Here is a 21,832-nt window from a genome sequence, read left to right on the forward strand (position 1 = left end):
TATATATATATATACGCATAAACGTTCCACAGATGTTCGGCAAAAATCTTGGTGCTTGATTTCCCATCAGCAGTTTAAGAGTAGGCACAAGTTTCAGACCTTACCCATAGCTGCAGAAATGAACCTGTGTTCCCTGCGGTTGTCTTTGTTTACTTGTTACCTCTAGACAACTTCTTTGCTTACGTGAGACTTTTTATTCATTAGCCTCTTCATTGCCAAGGGATCTCTCCTATGCTGAGTAATGTTGTCAAACGGTAAAAAGATTATAATGAATATGACGTCATCGGGTTGAAGGGGTAATGGTCAGATAATGAGTACATGAACGACCGTGTTTGAACTAGGTAAAAATGGTGATAGTGTTCAGCGCACCCAGCAAAATGGCATGTTAAGGTCAAAGTTAGTGCTGCCGGGAGAGCTCTTCACCACCGTATGCTTCAACAACTAGTGAAATTTAGGTACTGTGTGCATGAAAGACAGCATTTAGGCTAAGTGAGATGATAACAGTCTCGTATAATGTCTGGTAAGGAAATGGTGTTGAAAAGAGTCCCAGGCAGACGAGAAAACGGGCTTCAATCACGCCCCTGCATAGCTAAGTCAGAGCGAGAGGGGCCGGGAAGAAGTGTGGCAGCATGCGTTCTACATTCTATATTTTCATCCTCACCCTACTTCCACCTCTTCCTCATTCCTCTCTTAGCTTCCATTTTCCTCAGTCATCATTCCTCTTCCCCTTCTTATTCTTTTTTACTTATATGATAATCTTCCTCCCCTCCTTCCTCATCCCTTTCTTAGCTTCCATTTTCTTCAGTCATCATTCTTCTTCCCCATCTTATTCTTCTTTCCTTACCTGATCATCTTCCATTCCCCCTCCCTCGTTCCTCTCTTAGCTTTCATTTTTTTTTTTTTTCAACCGTCGTTCTTTTCCCTCTTATTCTTTATCCACTTTGTCATCTTCCTCTTGATACTTCTTGCATCCTCCACCACTCCCTCATCCTTCTCACATAAACACCCCATTATCTCCACCCTCCTACACACCCTCTTATATACACTTACCTATTTATACCCTATCATCCACACCCTCTACATGTATACAACTCCCATCCACACCCTCTTATTTGCACCTCTCTTCTTCCCTGCACACATTGTCATCGTCTTTATTTTTCTCCACTGGTAAAGATCGTTTGTTTTTCCTATCCAACAGCTTTTGATAATAAGAGTGGACAGCTTTCTGTTAAGGACACACCATTTAGTGGGGATCTTAAAATTACATTGGTCTGTAAATCTGTAGAAAATAATGTATCTTGTACGTGTTCTTCACAGTGCCTGCGCCTCTCTCTCTCTCTCTCTCTCTCTCAAAGAGTAAGAATGAACACTTAGAGCGAGAATTTGGGGTAAAACTCGTTTAGAGAAAATTCACCCACATTAATTCCGACAAATATGCACTCCGTCACTCAGACTTTCTCACACACACTTACTTATCCTTTTACCAAAACCCGTTCTGATAGTTCCGTACTCATATATTTCGTGCTCTCTCTCTCTCTCTCTCTCTCTCTCTCTCTCTCTCTCTCTCTCTCTCTCTCTCTCTCTCTCTCTCTCTCTCTCTCTCTCTCAAGACAGCAAGGAAAATAATAATTACGTCATTAGGTTGAATGGGCTGATTCTGTGCTACAGATTTTTTATACAATCATCTACGTTGCTTTTTTTTTTTTTTTTTTTGACTTTGGGTATTACTTTGACAGCTCATTCCTTGAGGCCTATCAGTCCTCCTACGTGTCACTCGCCTGTCACCACTTCGGCACTAATGTCCACCGTCCATACTAAATGCATAATTATATATTGTGTATTTAGTTATGTAATACTCGTCCTTCGCGCATTTTCTGATTCACTCTCACTTTTACACAGGTCTTAGTCTCGTCACCTGTGAGGAAGCTAACTCTCTCTCTCTCTCTCTCTCTCTCTCTCTCTCTCTCTCTCACGGAAACCCCTCTTATAAATAGCCTGCAAAACATCACAGAGAGCGAGGGATGGTGGTAGTTGCTGATGGTGGTAGATGATGGTGGTGGAAGTTGAAAATGATGGTAGTGGTGGTAGTGGAGATAGTGGTAGTGGCTGCGATGGTGGTAGATTAGGGTTGATGTTTCTGCAGGTGGTAATAGTGGTAGTTGGAGATATTGGCAGCGGTTGCGATGGTGGTAGACGACGTTGGTGGTTGTTTCGCAGAGGGTAATGGTGGTAGCTGAGATAATGGTACTAGTTAACGATGGTGGTAGATCAGGAGTGTTGTTTTTGCGGGTGGTAATGGTGGTAGTTGAGATAATGGTGGTAGTTAACGATGGTGGTAGATCAGGAGTGTTGTTTTTGCGGGTGGTAATGGTGGTAGTTGGGATAATGGTGGTAGTTAACGTTGGTGCTAGTGTTGGCTGGTTGTTGTTTTTTTCAAGTAGTGATGTTGGTAGTTGAAGATGGTGGCAGTAGTTAGCGATGGAAGTAGATAATGGTGGTAGCTATTTTTTTCTTTTATGTGGTAGAGACAGTGGTATTCCGATGACCCTTTTTTTTTTTTTATTCTTTCCAACACCAGACGATTTTTTTTTTCGGCGTTAAACGTTTTGAAATGGAAAAGTTTAATCTTTTTTTTATTGGCCTTTCCTTACTCTGAGGGGTCTTCCTAAAGCTCCCTAAAATCGCTTGTTGGTACCAGAATTAGAATGAAAAAGACGTGATCGGTCTGACAAAGTTAAACCTCTCACTGTTAATACTTACAAACCTGAACATTAACCTATTCACTCAAGTAAGGACTCAAACTTATAAATTTTTTCACCGTAATGGTCAGCGTTAGATATTATATTCAAGGTAAAGCAAGAGAATTTTATTTTACTTAGAGAAATCCTACTAAGAGACGATTTAGAAAAAAAGTATTATTAGTAATCCACTTCCCTATTTTTTCTTGCTGCTTATAGAGGATTTTATTCAGTCTAGGAGGGCTCCTTAGAAGTGACGGAGTTGATGAGAGCTAGACCAAACCCTCCAGCACAAAAACACTCGCCTATGCTTAATAAAATCGACTGGAGATAGCAAGCATGAAATTAATAATACGCCATGGGACTGAGGAGGATCCTTTCACTGACGGGGGTACACTTAAATACTACTTCATTCAGGTGAACATTACGCAGGTTTCTTCAGGTGAGACAAATCGTGGCAATCAAGGGATGAAGGTCAATTGAGGTGTACCGCAAGGGATGAAGGTCAATTGAGGTGTACCGCAAGGGATGATTTGTGGACCTGTTCTGTTTTATTCCTTAGTTTCTTTCGACTGAATAAAATCGTCTGGTTTTAGCCCAAATATTACTCTTAGTTTCACCAATATCAGGCAGAAGGTTACGTGAGATTTTTTTTTTAAGCATCTCATTGCTCGGATATCTCTTAGTCGAACTGTATTTATTTATTTATCTATTTCCTTTTTTTTATGCAAGATTGATATTACCCAAGTCCAAGCGTACTGAGTCACTGCACATTAGGGTACAAAATTATGAGAGTAAGAGAAGAGAGGGAAAGATGCGAGGGAGAGAAAGGAGAAAAATGGAGGGAAACATGGAGAAAGAGGAAGGCGAAAAAGAAAAGATGAAGGTAGAAAAGAAAGGAGAAAAAATGGGCAAAGAGATAAGTGAGGGAAAGAATAGCCATCTGAAAAATTATAAACGAGATGGACCTGTTTTCCTCCCACGTTAAAATAAGTGGGGTGGAAAGAAAAAGAGAGGATGAGAGAAGAAATAACTATGGGAGGAAGGGAGAGAGAAGAGGATAAAAAAGAGGGAAAGAGGAAGAGGAGAGGGAGGGAGAATAGTTAGGAGAGGGTAGAAAGATGTGAAGGAATGAAACACACACACACACACACACACACACACACACACACACAAACAGAGAGAGAGAGAGCTATGTGAGAAGGATGGGACCTGTCTGCTGCCCCACGTTAACAACAAAGACATACTCACTAAATCCTACCTGTTTTTCGGCCGGATTACTCCTCGGGATTACTCGTCTCGCCTGTGTGGTAGGATATATGTAGCTGGGATTGTGGTAGTAGTAGGAGGGATTGTGGTAGTGGACTGTGGTAGTGAATTGTCGTAGGTGGGATTGTGGTAGTGTATAGTGGTAGGTGGGATAATGGTGGTGGATTGTGGTAGGTTGGGACGTGATGGATGTGATTGTCGTAGTGGATAGTGCTAGTTGGGACTGTAGTAGTGGATTGTGGTAGGTGGGATTGTGGTAGTGAGTGATTTTGGTAGATGGTAAAAATGTTGGTTGTGATTATAATGCTGGTAGGTAAATAGTGAGTGATTGTGGTTGACTGAGAAAGATTTTGATAGGAAGATTATTGATGGCGATGACTATGGTAAGAAATTTATGATTGTGGGTGTTGGTGGTAGGTGGCCGGGATTGTGGTAGCAACAATATTGATGGTGATGGCTAGGATTGTGATAGAAGATCGATTGTTGTAGATAAAATTGAAGAAAAAATGATTGTGGTGGATTGTGATGAGAGAGAGAGAGAGAGAGAGAGAGAGAGAGAGAGAGAGAGAGAGAGAGAGAGAGAGAGAGAGAGAAATAAGAAATAATTGAGAAAGAAATCTACAGGAGGGAGGAAAGGAGAGATGGGGAGGGATAAATATTAAAAGTTACTTGAGAGAGAGAGAGAGAGAGAGAGAGAGAGACCCCGCAAAGGTAGTGTCGGATACGATTATTTTAGCACGAGAAATCTGGCTCATTGCCCACCTTGCCTCCTCCCTCCACCCCTCCCTCCCTTTCTCCGCCCTTCCCTCCACCCCTCCTTGCTTTCCTCCATCACTCTCTTGCTCCATAAGTCCTCTCTCTCTCTCTCTCTCTCTTTCTCTCTCTCTCTCTCTCTCTCTCTCTCTCTCTCTCTCTCTTTCTCTCTCTCTCTCTCTCATTTATTTTTATTACCACATTCGTCTCACCTTCCACGTATTTACCTTCTACTTACTTGCATTATCTTCAGTATGTTGCAGCGTCACCACCCAAAAACATTAAAGATGCAGGCAGCCTCGTAACTCCTACAGTATAAGAGGTGCAAATACACGACAGCATTTTTTAAATTAATATTCCGAAAATATCATGCACTTTTGGTACTGAGCTCCTCACGCCATGGGAAGCAGGATTAAATGATGAGAGAGAGAGAGAGAGAGAGAGAGAGAGAGAGTTCGTCTGTTTGGCTTACATTCATATTATCCATTTATGTATGTGTGAGGTGTAGGTCTAAGTGTGTGTATAATTATCTGTCAAAAATGACTGTTCATTATGGTTATACGTAGTAATAATTATGTGACTTACAACACTGTCCGTCTATGCTGGTTGTAACAGTTAGGAATCGCATCAGTCACAAAAAACATAATGAATACAAAAACTCCTAATCATGCATATACTCATAGATTACAAGTGGTTCAAGACTGGTTCGATTTGCAGTAAAGTACCCCATTAAATTATATAAAAGAAAAAAGAGAAAAAGAAAGAGAACTGAAAATATTGTGTCAGATTAACAAGTCAGGCATACATGATGCAACACTGTCGAAGGTTTAAAAATTCTATGGGCAATACACTACCTGATCCATTAATAACTAGATGACTTATTTAATCCATTGACTCAGGAGGGTGTTCTTTATGCTAAATATAATCGTTAAATGAGCAGTAGAATAATATATAATGTTTCAATAAAAGGGAAGAAAGGACATATTGGAAAATAGGTGAAATTGTGTGGTGTTAGGAAGAAAAAAATACGAAAGACCTCACCGGATTAAAGGGACTGAGGCAACAGTATTCAGTGGCTTCCTAAATGACAGCAGAACATCAACTCATGAAGTGGTAACAGTTATATTAATTAACTACACAGCTGGTCGAATTTAAATTTCAAGTTAAGAAAAAATATACAGGGCGTTAGAAAAGTTATTGCGCAAAGAAAACACACACACACACACACACACACACACACACACACACACACACACACACATCTCCTCAACACACAGGAGCTTATCATTCATATCTACAGCTGCCACAATACATACCTCCACACAGTCCCACCTCACTCACTACTCACACTTTCACACCTCATACACACTTTCTTTCGCCTCAAACTGCCACACGTCTTATATCCTACACCTGTACATTGCTAACACCCGTACAAGTGATTTATATTGAGGTGACATGTTGTATTTTGACATGATGCAGTGTCCAGGTGACCATCTAATTCCTTGTCTTCTCTGCCCCACAGGACAAGATCCGCCTGTTGATGGAAGACATTGAATATGAGCGGGAGCTGAGACAGAGGGTGAGTAATCCATGTCTGATATTTCTCCTTTCATTACTATTATTATTATCATTAGTAGTAGCAGTAGTAGTAGTATAACAGTAGTGGTAGTAGTAGTAGTAGTAGTAGCAGTGTTAGTGATGGTATTAGTATATTAGTTTTATATATATATATATATATATATATATATATATATATATATGACTGAAATTTAAGCCTCACCTGATTAGTAAAGGTATATGAAAAGCGTTATAAGATTTTTTTTTTACTCAGTATGACTGCAATAGAATAACCGGCACCTGACTTTCAACGCTGTAGTATTAAAAATGCCATCTGAAAATGAAAATCGAATTCTGACATAGGAAAAAGAAACTAGGCTGCCATCCACGCGATACTGATCTTATATATCGTAAGAAATATCACAACGGGTCTTTAAGCAAAGGAATTACATGTTCATATAAGCACAAACATTAGGGAGGAAGATGAAACGTACAGTGCAAGGACGAGAAAAAGGGAGAAATTACGTGCTTCTCAGTATAACATTAAAGGTTACATGTGGGACAGACGCTGGTTTTAAGAGGGCCATGGTCAACACTTATCTTATGCGTCTAGGGTACGAGACGAATGTAGTAAGATTCCTACAGGGTAGAGTATTTTGAGGGTGTAATTGTGTTAGCTGTGTTGTTTGATTCACCGACCGGCCAGACTAATGGACTCAGTTTGTTCCCTCCTTGTCTCTGTTCACCCAGCAGTGTAATAATTGGGACTTAGACATAAACCGACTACTGCAGGTCGTACTCCGGAAGAGGACTGTAACTTTCTCAAAATTAGTAGTCTTTATTGCCTCGTGCAGTCGATACCATAAATCAAAACCTTCAGCTGTGGTAAAAGAAAATAGGGGATAAGCTTTCAGACAAGTTCCTATAGTTTGACCATAAAATCTTTCCGGCAAACCCAGCTTTCAAGGTAAATAAAACATTGCTGTTGGGATTCTGCTTAGCGGAGTAAAATAACGTCGGCTGAAGTGAGAGAGAATATCCAAGAGAGCCCATGACAACGAAAGAGTCAGTTGAGATGCCTTTTAACCCCTTCGCTCGTAGGATGTCTCTCAGCCAAAATAAAACAAAATAGATGACTAAATAATAAACAAGATAAATAAAGCAAAGAAAAAAATCTGGGCGTGGTTTGGACGTAGCCTTCCTTAACTCCTTCACTACTACAGGTCTATCCTAAGTTTAATAGAATTGTCTGGTATGTTGAAAAAATTGAAAAACACGTCACTGGATTGAAGGGGTTGACGGTGACACGCGGTACACATGACCCACAAGAGGCCACCACCACCATCTCTACGGGGGTTGGGGTGTGTTGGCAGGGGTTTGGAGGGGTGTGTAGGCACAGGATGCACAAAATGGCCGACTGACTGACTGACTGATTGCCTGCTGGGTTCCGGCACATAACCACCAGTTCGATTATGCCTCTGTTATGGCTGCCTGCTGACGATTTTATTCGGCCTGGGAGGGGAAGTCTTGTGAAAATGTTAGATGAGTTCGTTTCTAACACTAAATAATGTACTAGAGGTATTTCCCAAGCTGAATGAAATCGTCTGGTGGTAGTAGGAGTTAAATCGATGGTCGGTATCAAAGAATATAAAAAAGAAAGTAGAAAATCAGCCATTCTGCATTAGAAACTGGTGAATACGTACTAACCAATACTCGCCTGTGCGGTGCTGGAGAGAGTCGCCTTCATGTGGTGGCACCGATATAACCAAACTGCTCTGATGCCTGGCTATACAAGCGTCCCTTAACTCCGTCCCTCTTCCCCAAACGGAGGATGGTGGACTAAAGGAAAAGGGCAGTTTAAGCCTGTAGTCCACTGAGTTCACGTTTCAACTGAGCGTGGGGTTGCAACTACTACTACTACTACTACTACTACTACCCAGGTGTGCGCTGAGATCAGAGCTACAGGCGTTTGGGAAATCCCTGGTATGCCCCTCGATTCCTTTGCCCGTCACAGACGATGATGATCTTGGCTGAGATTCGCAAACAAACTTACCATCAGTTCTCTTTCGTAGCTTATGATGTGTTTTTTGTAGGAGGAACAAGGGACTGAGAGTTTAGATTTTTCCCGCGTCTCTTCTTCCTGGAAAATAAAAATCTTTGCTACGATTGGACATAAAGGATAAGGCTCTTTGTAAATTTCGCTTCTGATTGGTTAGCCCTCACTGCATCCCCCCTTCCCCCCCTCCCCCAGTGAAACAGGCACGTGCGAACGAGGTAGTTAACAAGGGGCAAAATGGTTGAGCTTGTTTGTAGTGATTAGCGTACTTGCTGTTAGAGTTAAGGAGGGTATGTCATGCTAAATTTAGTTCAAACACTAAGAGGGGGTCTTTCATAGGCTGAATAAAATCACTGTGCAATGAATTAGGAAACTATAGGTGAGGTTTATTGTGAGGGAAAATTGCTAGAGAATTATCGCGAACGCAGAAATCCGAGGTGAAATGCAATATTAGTTTAGAATAGTCAGTACTGCACACGAGGTATTTTGATCAGTCTTGCGTGTTCCTGACTTCTACCTAGTATAAGCAAACACAGCGTATCGGCTCCCCACATGAATTTGTGTATGGCATGGTGAAGTACGCAGTGCAATGGAAACTAGTATAACGTGGGTCTTGTGAACGGCACAGTTGGTTGTGATCAGATGAATGTTGATATGCTGTTCTGACGACAATCTCGTGGAGTTCAAACTCTTGTCACATTTCATAATTTTTTTAGGTCTACCCAAAAAGGGCCTTTAGTATTAAGTAAAAAGTAATACTACCGAAAATTACATTAAAAAAATGAAGCGATTGTATAGCGAGAGAATATATCAGTGAGAATTCCTGACAGATTAGTAGTAAAAATAGACTGGATTATAGTCACTTAATTGGACAACTCATTGTAGTCTGAAGTAATTTTGAAACAGTGTAAATGAAGTGCAGACTAGGTTAAAAGAATAGAGGAATAAAAAAAAAAATGGAGGGGAGGTGGGCTCTTCCATGTTAGTATCTTGTCTCCCTTTGGTTATTTCTAAGCTGAAGTACAAACGGTAGCCATAATCCCTGATCACACTGCACCCCTGCCCATGGCGCTGGAGAGGGAGGCCTTCGCATGGTTGCACCGATATAACCATGCAACTACACTGCTGGTTATACTTACCTCCTTAATCTATCTCAATGGCCCTTGAAAACAGGATGGTGGACTATGGGAAAGGGCAACTTCAACCTACAGTCCACTGGGTTTAAAGTTCACATGATCCAGGAGATCCAGTTACCACTACTACTACTACAACTACTACTACCACCACCCAGAGTTGAAAGGAAGTCATAACCACGGTTTCACACCTTACATGGACTTATTGCTAGTTTTCGAAGCGTTTCCACACCGCACGAGTAACATAATTGTCACTAACTGTTCCCAGTGCAGTAAAGATAGACAAAAAGTTCATGTTCGGTATAACACTGACTACGAATTCCTTTCAGCCAAGTGTAGTAGTAGTAGTAGTAGTAGTACTAGTAGTAGTAATGAATATGGTGGTGGTGGTGGTGGTTGCCACCCCAGGCTCAACGTGATCTCGATGAACTGCAAACCGATGTTGCCATCATCCTGCAGTCCACCACTCACCTTTCTAGGGACAGAGAGGAAGTTGAAGGGCGTTTGCATAACCGGGCAGAGGAATCGCTCATTTATATCGGTGCTACCACGTGAAGGGGCCCGTCTCCAGTGCTTGGTCGTTAATTGAAAATGTGGCTGACGACGGGACGGTGTTCTTATACCAATAATAAACCACTGTCATTTGAGGAGCAGCTGGCCGAGTGGTTATCGCACTGACCCGGTATTCTGATAACGCAGGTTCGATTCCCAGCATATTTAAGACGGTATTATGTGAATGTAATTAGGAAATAGATATGGATGAGGATGATTTGTCACTAGTCATCGACAGTATACGCGCATCGACATGCCACATGCATCGCAAGGAAGTGGTTGATGATGATGAGGAGGAGGAGGGAGAAAGAAAAAGAGAGAGAGAGGAAGGGAGGGAGGGAGAGACAAGGAGGGGGAAGGGAGGTCCAGAAAGTGTGTGGGAGGAAGTGGCCGGGTGCCGGCTGGGAGAGAGTGTGAGAGAGAGGGGCAGGCGTGGTGAACTGAAGTTAAAATTACTTGAGTGATTCACCGTGGGAGGGAAGCAGGGAGAGAGAGCAGGGAGGAGGGTGGGAAGGGATGCTGGGAGAGAGGGAGAGGAAAAGGGAGAGAGAAGGAAAGGGGTAGAGGAACTAGAAGAGAATGGAAAGGGAAGGAAGGAGGAAACAGGGAGAGAGACGGAAGAGGGTCAGAGAGGGAAGGGGAAGGAAGGTTGGAGTTTGGGGAGAGAAGTAGGGATGGAGAAATGGAGGATGACAGGAAGGGGGAGAGAGAGAAAATGGAAGGGAGAGTGGGAGAAAGAGAGAAAATGAGAGGGAAAGAAAGAGAAAAGGAGAGAGGAAGAAGTGGGGCATAGAGAGAGGAATGAAAAAGGAGAGGTGTGCGGAAAAAGATATGAAAAGAGGAAAGCTGGGAGAAAAGAAAGTGGAAGGGAGGAAGAGAGAAAAAGAAAGAGACAGGCAGGGACACAGGGAACGAGAGGGAAGAGAAAGGAATGATGGGCAAGGCGATAGAGAGAGGAAAAGAGTTAGAGACAGAGCTCGAGGGAGGGCAAGATGACGAAGAGAGAGAGAGAGAGAGGCGGGGGCAAGGGAGGAAAGATCTTTCACTCCCGCCAGCTGGCATGAGAGAGAGAGAGAGAGAGAGAGCCAGGTGGTGATGGAATACAGGCTGGCCTCACACCGATGGTGATGCGTGAGGCCTTTTTTCATAAATTATCCCTTTCTTGCCCATTTCTCTAACACATACACACACACACACACACACACACACACACACACACACACACACACACACACTCACCCTTTTCTTGAACCGCACCTCACACCCCTTTTCTCTCTGATCTTTCACACGCTTTTCACTCTTCATACTACCCTTTGTACTTTTCCTCCCTCTCACCCTATTTACCACCCTCTTCATCTTCTTCTTTACCCCTTAGGCAACGCATTCGCTTCCTTGCATCCCTCTCAATCCCTCTCATTCCTCAATTCACCCTTTTCACATATACTTTCATACCACTTCTTTATCCCTTTCTCATCTCTTATCCAATTTTTTTCATTCCCCTTCACACTACCCTCTTTTATCCATCTCGTTTCTCGGTGCACTACTCTCACCAGTTCTGTCATACCCCTTGCTTTCTCGCCTCTTGCATGTCTCTCCTCCCTCTCACCCCTCTCACCCCCCTTTTCACCCTCATCACCGTCCACATCACTCTTTAGTCCATCCCTCCTCTCACAGCACTTCCTACGCCTCTCATGAACCAGCCATCTCATCCCTTTTATACTGTACTATCTCTTTCACCCCTCACACCGCCCTCTTCACCCCTCTCACGCCACCCTTTTCACCCCTCTCACACCACTCTCTTCACCCCTTTCACACCACCCTCTTCACCCCTCCTCTTCACCTCTCTCATACCACCCTCTTCACCCCTCTCACACCACTGTCTTCATCCCTCTCACACCACTGTCTTCTTCCCTCTCACACCATTCTCTTCACCCCTTTCACACCACTCTCTTCACCCCTTTCATGCCACCCTTTTTACCCCTCTCACACCACACTCTTCGTCCCTCTCACACCACTCTCTTCACCCCTCTCACACCACCCTATTCACCCCTCTCATACCACCCTTTTCACCTCTCTCACACCTCCTTTTTCACCCCTCTCGCACCACCCTCTTCACCTCTCTCATACCACCCCTTTCACAAGCAGGAGAATAGCACAGAACACAAACGTGTCATATCCAGGAAATATAAGCGATGGGGGAACATTCTTAAGGGGACTTATAATAACATAAGAAAATATTAACGAGCCATAACAAAAAAAAATAAATAAACTGTTAGGATGGGCTAGCAGGGAGCCTTCTAAACCCTCGAAGATAACATATAAGAGATCAGTAACGTGCCATATGCAGAGTAATAAATTGGCAAGGAAGGAGATTCAGGGAGCATTGCAAGCCCACAAAATTAACATAAGCAAGAATGTCATGGTGCCATATGCGAAAAAAAAAAATGGTAAAGGAGAGGTGCCATGGAGCACTCTTTCTGTACAAGGATGATACACACGAGAATCTCAGCTTCCTCAGTCAGAAGACAATATTTTTACTTTTTTATTCTCGTTATCACCAGACAGCTGCTCAACTTACAGTAGGACGGATCTCTACTAGTTAAGGAATAATAAAGTCTATATCTTACCTCGTCATATAGACAAATCCATCCTAAGCTGAATGTAATCGTTTGGAGATATCAAAAAGGAACTAAAAAATGAATTAGTCGAAATCATGGGCTGAACATGCTATATACAGAGGATACTGGTTAGGAAAAGCCCATGAGGACTACTTAATAATCTATTTATCTTTGTCTATCCATGAGTATATCATATATGTATGACGTTGCCTCTAACTCGTCCTCTCCCTTGCAGGTTGAGCGTGAGAAGGCCGACCTCAGCGTGCAGGTCATCCAGCTGACCGAGCGCATCGAGGAGGTCGAAGCCGGAGCCGATGGACAGGTACGAACACACAAGACCTAATGTACTGTAGGCCTAAATAAACCCAGTGAAAACTTCGTAGCACTTCTGTTTTACACACACACACACACACACACACACACACACACACACACACACACACACACACATATATATATATATATATATATATATATATATATATATATATATATATATATATATATATATATTTATATATATACGTAATTTATGTCTTTTTAGTGTCGATGCAGTTTGCATCAGTAACATACAAGACGATACTAAGATGTAGTTGGTAAAATATATCGTTTGGGGAGAAGTGCTAGGAAGGTTCACTTGTCGACGAGATTGTGCCCAATTTTCTGTTCACATGGGCCAAAAAAAACTTGAGATTAGTTCGCTCTCGTGATCTGGACATGTTCTTGCAAGAAGGACAAGAAAAGAACAGCAGTGAATCTTTCCATGTTCCTTTTCCTGTCTGCGAAAATATATCTAAATCACGAGAAGGAACTGACCTTTTGTTTGTGAGTGTCGTCCCTGCCGGGGAACACAATATATATCACTCTTGGCACTCATGGTCTCCCTTACCCCGCGTGGTTCTGTATAAATATAACAGTAGGAATGTGGCCATAGTATTATAGCACGACTTTTACAATTTTGAATTTTTATTTATTTACCTATAGTGTATCTTAAATCCTGGTTGGAAATATTATACTTTCACACTAAAATTCGAATTCTCATTCTTACACCCATTTTAGTTTTTTTTTTTTATCTTCATTGTTAGGTCTGTGTTGACCTATTGTTTAATTTCAGTATTATTTAAGGTTGATTGTAATTTATTAAGAGCATATTGGGATTTGTTGCAGTGTTATTTACGATACTGTTTCAAATCCCTGCTGGAAAAGAAAGTGCTTGCACCCGAAATATGAGGGTTACCTCGGGTCATGAGATTTTACAAGAACTATCACCCAACATTTCCTTTTAAAATTTTGTTATTTTTAGACTTTAAAAAAATCAAAACAATGGAAAACTGACCATAAGGATGGATTATAGCCACATCCTGAAATGATATGTATTTGGAGGCTAGAACAATTGCGTAATTTTTTTTTACAAAAGATATACAGAGGAAAGAAAAGGAACTTAAATCAAAAAAAAAGTCAGTACTCCTTGTATCCTGATCATAATAAGCACAATTCCAGTATGAGGATGTAATCTTTCCATCGAAATGTCTATTTTCATTAATGTTTTAAATGTTCGTAACACATGACTTGTAAAATCTGATTTCTGAAAATGAGACTGCGCTCTGAAATTATACCTATAAAATTCTTAATATAATTTGGTCTGACCACAGTAAACACAACTTCAGTATGATGATATAACTTTCTATAAAAATGTTGATTATTGTTGAGTTTTGATATGCTAGTAACACCTTTTAAAATATGATTGTTAAAATTGTATTGAATTTTCAAACTATATCAAATTCTAGAGATGATTTGATGTCCAGAGCCACTTAAAAAGAAATAACCCTAAACCATTAATCCTTGAATTTCTCCTGGCATAATTAAATGTCCAAAACAATATAAAAATAAAATCCCCGTCTTGGTAATGAGATGACTTGTTTCTTCGGTCGATTCTCTGCCATTTACATTAATTCATAGTTGCTTAAATACATGCCAGATATGTATTAGAAGCATTTTAAGACTAATAAGTCGAGAGAGAGAGAGAGAGAGAGAGAGAGAGAGAGAGAGCCATGTGTTAGTGTGGGCGCTGGTTGTTTATTTCTCCTTGGCTAACTTCGACACGCTTCTCACCTTGGCGTTGCAGACAGATCAACACTGCTCCTTTGTTACCTTCTCTCTCTCTCTCTCTCTCTCTCTCCCTCCCTCCCTTCCTAATCGTGCGAATTTCGATATTTCGTCACCTCACATGTGCATGACGGGAAAATATGTTCATACCTCCGGCCGTCGCGTCATCACTGCCTTCGAGCTTGAGCAGTGTGTGTGACTAATGGGGCAGAGTCACGCGGTGCTTGAGTATGTCACACCATCTGGCCAACCACTCAGGCTATGTGTGTGAGCAAAATTCAGACTAATGGGATATTTTTAAACACCAGTTAATGCCCACCGATGTTCATTAACTCTCTGACCTCGAGAGCATTCCCAGTAACAAGTAAAGTCGTCTTGCATTAGCCAAGAAAAAAAAAAAAAAAAAAGGTAAGTATTCTGCCGAGGGTTAGACATGACATCTGGTGGTTTCTGCGCCGAGTAAAATTTGTCATTACCTCTAGTTAGAAACCAAAAAGGCAGCGTGACACTAGACAGACACCAGAAAACACGTTAGCCGTTTTTGCCAGCCGCTTGTAATTATACTTACCTCGTGCTTTATTGCGGTATTTTTTTTTCATATTGAATATTAAGCTCATGTCAACACTCATCGCGGCAACAAACGCCCTAGCTGACTGAATCCTGCTGACTGTTGGTTATTCAGCTCGTAAAAAAGGGTTGATGTGTCTGTTCTCTGCCCAGTGTGACGCCACGTTAAGTCGTCAGGGGAAGTGTAAAGGCTATGGCCATGTCAAAGGATGCTAGCTGATGATGGCAGGTTGAGTTCAGAGTGGGAGGGAAAGCGTGTGTGTGTGTGTGTGTGTGTGTGTGTGTGTGAGAGAGAGAGAGAGAGAGAGAGAGAGAGAGAGAGAAAGAGAGAGAGAGAGAAAGAGATGTTGATGTGAGAAAGTGGGTGTTAAAGACGAAACATACTGATCTGACTGGGGCGTGTTATCTGTCTTTGTGATTACTTAGCTCCACTGCCGCTGACTCGCCCTCTCTCCCCCAGATTGAGATCAACAAGAAGCGCGATGCTGAGCTGGCCAAGCTGAGGAAGCTGCTGGAGGACGTGCACCTGGAGAGCGAGCAGACACACCACATGCTCAAGAAGAAGCACCAGGAGGCCGTGGTCGACTTCCAGGACCAGATCGACATCCTCACCAAGTCTAGGAACAAGTGAGTCGAGTAGAGGATGATACGATGGTGGGGGATATGGATGTGAGGTTGACCTGGGGGGAGGGTGAAACTACAGTATAATGAGACAAGGATAGCTTAAGGTAGGAAAAGAACCGTAACCGACTTCAAGAACCAGCTTGACATCCTCATCAAGCTCAGGAATAAGTGAGTCGAGTGAAGCTGTGGTGGAAGTGTTAGAATGGAGGTAGAAAGATGCTAGGGAGAAATAAAGATAACTGAGAGAAGTTAAAGTACAGCTAGGAAAATAAGGCTTTGGTCAGCTTCTCGAACCAGATCGACATCCTTACCAGGTCTACCGACGAGTGAGTCGAGTGAAGGACATGAAGATAGGACAGGCGAAAGGAAATATTTATATGAGATTAGGGTAACTGTGGAGAGAGGCGAGGTAAAAACAGAAACCCGACGGTGGGAAAAGAAGACACAGTTGCCTTATAGAATATCTGTAGCATAATATATCAGTAACAGACTTATTTGGTAAATTCTCCTTGGTGAATTATTAAAAAAAATCGCAGGTTTATTTCCAGTTCCCACAGAGGAACTCGCAAATGAGTTCATAGATCTATTTCCAAATTCCATAAACCTTCCAAAAGACTCCACGGACTTTAATTCCAGTTTCCATGGAGGAACATCCAGTTTAAAAACTGCCTTGCAGAGGTCCAGCTATTTACTTCTCTTATCATTTCATGTGGGTGGGTAGAATTTCGAAAAGAGTAAAAGAAACAAAAAACATTAAGCAGGGAAGTATCGACAGACTGCTAAATGAAGGGAGCCATGCATCCACTTAGCCGTTACTTACGTTTTGGGAATTCCTTTACCACTGCAACATGTTCGTTCTTCGACCATGTGCCCAGTATTCCATCAAACGAGGTTAAAGAAATGGGCGTGGTAAGTAACTGGAATGTGTGGGACGGGCTGGAAGTTTAGTGGGAAGTGGACTTAGAACAGGAAAATGTAATCTATGAAAAAATAGGTCTTCCATGATTATTGGTTTGAATGCAGTTAAGAATATTTTTTTTTTTTTACAACAATAAAACTAAGATGATTTCACGTTTCTTTCATGTATTTGGCGTCTTGCGAGGCCCGTAAAAAACAACCACTCTACCTTTTATTTTTCTCCTCCAGGATAGAGAAGGAGAAGGCCAAGTCTGTTCAGGAGGTGTACGAACTGACGGAACAGCTGGAGAAGTCGACGTTGGAGGCTGCCAACAACCACAAGACCATCAAGTCCCTCAACATCACCATCCAGGAGCTGACCATCAAGATCGAGGAACTGAACAGGACCATTATTGACATCACCTCATCCAAGCAGCGTCTGAGTGTGGTAGGTTGGGGGGTGGCATCCTTTTCGGCTTATTCTTGCTACTTTCAGACGATTTTCTTCAGTTTAGGAGAGAAAAAGAACGGGAGGAGGAATCATGTGTAACCTTTATAAACCCTTTCACTACAAGAAGTCTTCCCTAACATTAATACAACTGCATAATGGTTGCAAGACTAAAGCTAAATAAGTCATCGGGCTGAAGGGGTTATTTATGTCTAAAACGACCCAGTGTTGCGTACCCACCCCTTCTAGAACCCAGATGAGTGCTGACTTTTTGAACTACCCTGTATATTACCAAGCACTCAAAAACAACAGTGTGGAAAAAAATGTTGTATAAGACAGGCTTAACTAGACAATGCCAGGGTGAGTCAAAAGTCTGGAGACAGGGGGTAAAAGGCACATCACTGAGCAGCCTTATTGTGACGTCCATCCTGTTCGGTGCACACTGACATCTCTCCCAGTCTGTTTGGACGCAGGATGTCAGTGAGTCCCTAATCTGCTAGTGCCATTATCGTTCACAATAAACTGGCGCCAACAGAAAACATGATATTCTTTTAATGTGTGTCCAGACTTTTAGCTCACCCCGTAAGGTAAATCCTCATTATAGGCTGCCTTTTTCACGCCTTTTTTTTTTTTTTTCAATTAAGTCTACGGTAAATAAAAGGATAGTTTCTTATTAATATCACTTTGCTGTCTTTAAAGCCAATTTGCTAGTTTCCTCCAGATTTACATGCAGTGCTAACTATGTGGTTGATATTTTAGAAAACATTTTGTACTTATAGTGAAAAATGTGTTTTTTACTTGTAGGTGAGATATCAGGTGAACTGAGATACTAGGTGAGATATTACGTGAGATATTAGGTGAAATATCAGGTGAGATATTAAGTGAATTGAGATACTAAATGATATATTAGGTGAGATATTTGGTGAAGTGAGATACTAGGTGAGATATTAGGTGGACTGAGATACAAGGTGAGATATTAGGTGAAATATTAGGTGAGATATTACGTGAAATATTAGGTGAGATATTAGGTGAACTGAGATATAGGTGATATATTAGGTGAAGTATTAGGTGTGATATTAGGTGAAATAATAGGTGAACTGAGATACTAGGTGAGATATTAGGTGAGATATTAGGTGAATTGAATTATAAGTTGTGGAGATGAATAGTTACATGTTCTTTCATCTGTCAGGCTGTGTAATGAGGGTTAATTTTCTTTTAAGTAAATTTATCATAATGGTAGTGAAAGACAGCATTACTTATGTACACAAATATTGGTTTGAATATACAGTGCTCAGAAATTACATTGCTCTCACATTGTTATCTTCCTGTTCTCTTTTCTCACACTCTCTTCGTCATTATATCCTCTCTCTCTCTCTCTCTCTCTCTCTCTCTCTCTCTCTCTCTCTCTCTCACACACACACACACACACACACACACACACACAGTCACTCTCTCACTTTCCACCACCCACTCCTCTCTTTCCCTCACACCTTCATTTACACTTATTCTCACGTTCACTCTCTCACTCTCTCTCTTTCACTCTCACCCCCGCAGGAGAACGTTGAGCTGAGCAAGAGCGTGGAAGACCTTAAGATCCGTCTTGAGGAAGTGAACTACAACCTGAAGGCGAGCGCTAACGCCCTTGATGAGTACAAGAGGAAGTTCGACATTGAGGAAGCCGTGAGTGTCTGAGGAGGAGGAGGAGAAGGAGGAGGAGGAGGAGGAGGAAGAGGGGAAGGAGTGGATAGAAAATATGAGTAAATGTAGGATGAGCAGTGGCAGGAAGAGGATGGTGGTGGCAGTTGTGGTAATGAGGTGGAGAAGGAGGAGGAAGAAGAAGAGGAGGAAAGAGAGGCACGCAATATGAGTAGAAGCAAGAGTAGTGGTAGGAAGAGGAGGAGGAGGAGGAGGAGGAGTTGAGAGAAAATAAGAGGAGGACGAGAGGGATGAGGAGGAAGAATGGAAAAATAACAGGAGAAGGAACAGAAAGAAGAAAGAAGGAGGAAAAGGAGGAAGATTAAGAGGAACAGTGGTAATAACAGGAAGAGAAGGAGTGAGGTAAGAAGGGAGGAAATGAAGAAGAGGAGGAGGAGGAGGAGGAGAAGAGGAGAATGAATAGAATGGAGAAGAGGAATAGGATGAACAGGAAAAGTAAGAAGATAGAAGTTTAGTGTAAAGGAAAGATGAGGAGTTGGGAGAGTAAGACGAACACGAGATGAAGTGGGAGAAGAGGGAATGTTGGGGAAAGAAAATGGAGGCGGAAAAGAAGAAGGAAAAAGAGAGAGAATGAAGAGAGGGAGTAGGGGGGAGGAAGAGTAATGAGAGGAGCAGGGACAGAAAGACCAGAAAGGGAGACCTCAGTATGAAAGGAAAAGATGAAATATATAGATAGAGAATAGTAAGGATAGGAGTGAAGAAAACAGGACGAGGAAGAGGTAGGAAAAACAGAAAAAATAAGATGAAGTAAAAGAGAGAAGTATTAGAAGCAGAATGACTAGAGATGTACGAGGAGATTTAAAAAAAAAAAGAAAATGAGAGGGAAGTAACATGGGTTCCTAATTAATGAATCAAGAATAATACTGATGAGCATAAAATAACTCACTAGGTTCTGGTACGATATCAGATTATATAAAGATCTGATTTTTGTCGATTCATTTAGCAGACCCTCTTTAGGTGTTGAGATGATAGCTGTTCCCCTGATTGTAAACCCTGTATCAGTTAACAGCTTCTTTAGGTATGCTTAGATAATGTCAAGTACTCTTCCGACAGATACTGTGAGGTTGACTGATACCCTGACTATAAACACCTTTTTCTTAGCAGCGTGTTAAATTATGTTTAGTTAGTCTCAAAACTTCAAACAGTACTGATGACAGACTAGATGCCCTGACTGTACACGCTCACTTCTTTGACAACATGCTTGGTTGTGTTTAGTAAGTCTCATGTACTCATCCAAATATACTGATCAGCGAGTTAGTATAGCTTTTCTTGACAGCATCTTTATGTGAAATTAATACTTCTTCGATGATACGGGGAAGACGGTTATTGTCCTGACTGTAAACCCTCTTCTCTGACAGCAACTTTAGTTAATTTTAAATACATTTCCGACAATATTGGCAAAGGCCGATGCCCTGACAGTACTGGAGAGAAAAACTGATGCCCTGACTCTACCCCTCTTTCCTTCTCCTTCACAGCGTCGTCGCAAACTGGAGGCCGATTTGAACGCCATGAACAACGAGCTGGTCAACCTGAGGCGCTCCTACGACGAGGAGTGTGAGCTGCGTCTGGATGTGGAGAGGAAGTACTCCAACGAGGCCCAGCTCTGCCTCCAGTACAAGGCCAAGTTCGAACAGGAATGCCGTCTGCGCCAGGAAGAGGTCGACGAACTGAAGTGAGTGGGTGGTAGGGGAAGAGGGTTGATAAGATTTTATGTCTTTCGACTGTACAAGAGTTATTTTGAAAGAGGGGGAACTGAAGAACATTGAACTAAGAATTATGAACGAACCATTATGATCAAGAAGACTTACATCTATGCCCTTTCACTGCACGGGACCTTAAGTTCCCTCAATCCTATGACCTTTTTTTTTTTTTTTTTTTACTTTATTCTCCATCTCTAGACGATTTTCGTCATTTTTTTTTTTACAAGGAAGGACATAAAAGCTAGAAATCCCCATAATTTTTATTCCTAGAAAAAATGAATAAAAGAGGGTCAAAGTCAAAATCCATTCATTTCAAGATGTCTGGACACGCTTCGAGTACGAAACTGGAGATCATAGGCAGAAGGAAATGCAAACAGGAAGATAGATTTAGCACTTGTAGGGGTGATCTTAGGGGATGTTTCACGAAATGGCGGGGTTAGATATAGCTTTAGTTACACTTTCCCTGCTAGAATTATTTTCTAAACTAAGTCAGATCAACTGGGGATAACAAGAAAAAACTAAGCCAATATATAAGTCATAGTCGTGAAGGAGTTGTTGTTTTTGGTATTTATTGTGACCCTAGACTCATATGAACGTGAACCCTGTGAACTGCAAGCTGAATTTACCCTGCTCCTACAGGCCTTAACAGCTCATTGCATCCGACACTCATCCATGGTCAGGGAAACATACCAAGCTTCCCTCAGTTTTGGAAAGTTAGCCACCAGAGAGCAATGGAAAAGTGGAAATTGTGGAATATACATGAATTTTTGTCGACTGTACACCCCTATTTTCCACATCCCGTTAATTCTCATCCTGTTTTGTATAATCTTAAAACTTCTTAATCATCATACATTCTTAGGCCGTATTTTCTTCCCATCGAGTTAAATTTACCACCTCCCTTTGTTCACTTTTTGGTGATCTGGAGAACTCGAGTATTCTCTCAGGTAAGAGTGAGACATAGGAGCCTGAGAGTGTTAATACATCTAGATAGTTTACATCCCAATACTCCAAGTGTCCCAGAAAGATATTTACACTAAAGGTGGTGAAGATTATAGAACAATGCAGAAGCGGTTCCCAAAACTCATGCTCACTTTATAA

The 21,832-nt window shown here is 41.7% G+C and overlaps 1 protein-coding gene across 1 annotated transcript in view; it reads left to right on the forward strand.

Annotated features, from left to right (window-relative positions):
- The window catches only part of LOC145403541 (paramyosin, long form-like), a 94,345-nt gene that overhangs the window by 32,176 nt on the left and 40,337 nt on the right, over positions 1 to 21,832 (forward strand). The window contains exons 2-7 of the mRNA XM_080275213.1: positions 6,283 to 6,339; positions 12,912 to 12,998; positions 15,810 to 15,976; positions 17,120 to 17,318; positions 18,873 to 18,998; positions 20,510 to 20,706. Of these exons, the coding sequence (XP_080131339.1) occupies positions 6,283 to 6,339; positions 12,912 to 12,998; positions 15,810 to 15,976; positions 17,120 to 17,318; positions 18,873 to 18,998; positions 20,510 to 20,706 (833 nt within the window). The remainder of the gene's footprint in view (positions 1 to 6,282; positions 6,340 to 12,911; positions 12,999 to 15,809; positions 15,977 to 17,119; positions 17,319 to 18,872; positions 18,999 to 20,509; positions 20,707 to 21,832) is intronic.

The sequence above is a fragment of the Coenobita brevimanus genome, chromosome 61 (genome assembly GCF_032717465.1).
Source record: "Coenobita brevimanus isolate Jiangsu-jjx chromosome 61, ASM3271746v2, whole genome shotgun sequence".
NCBI lineage: Eukaryota > Metazoa > Arthropoda > Malacostraca > Decapoda > Coenobitidae > Coenobita > Coenobita brevimanus.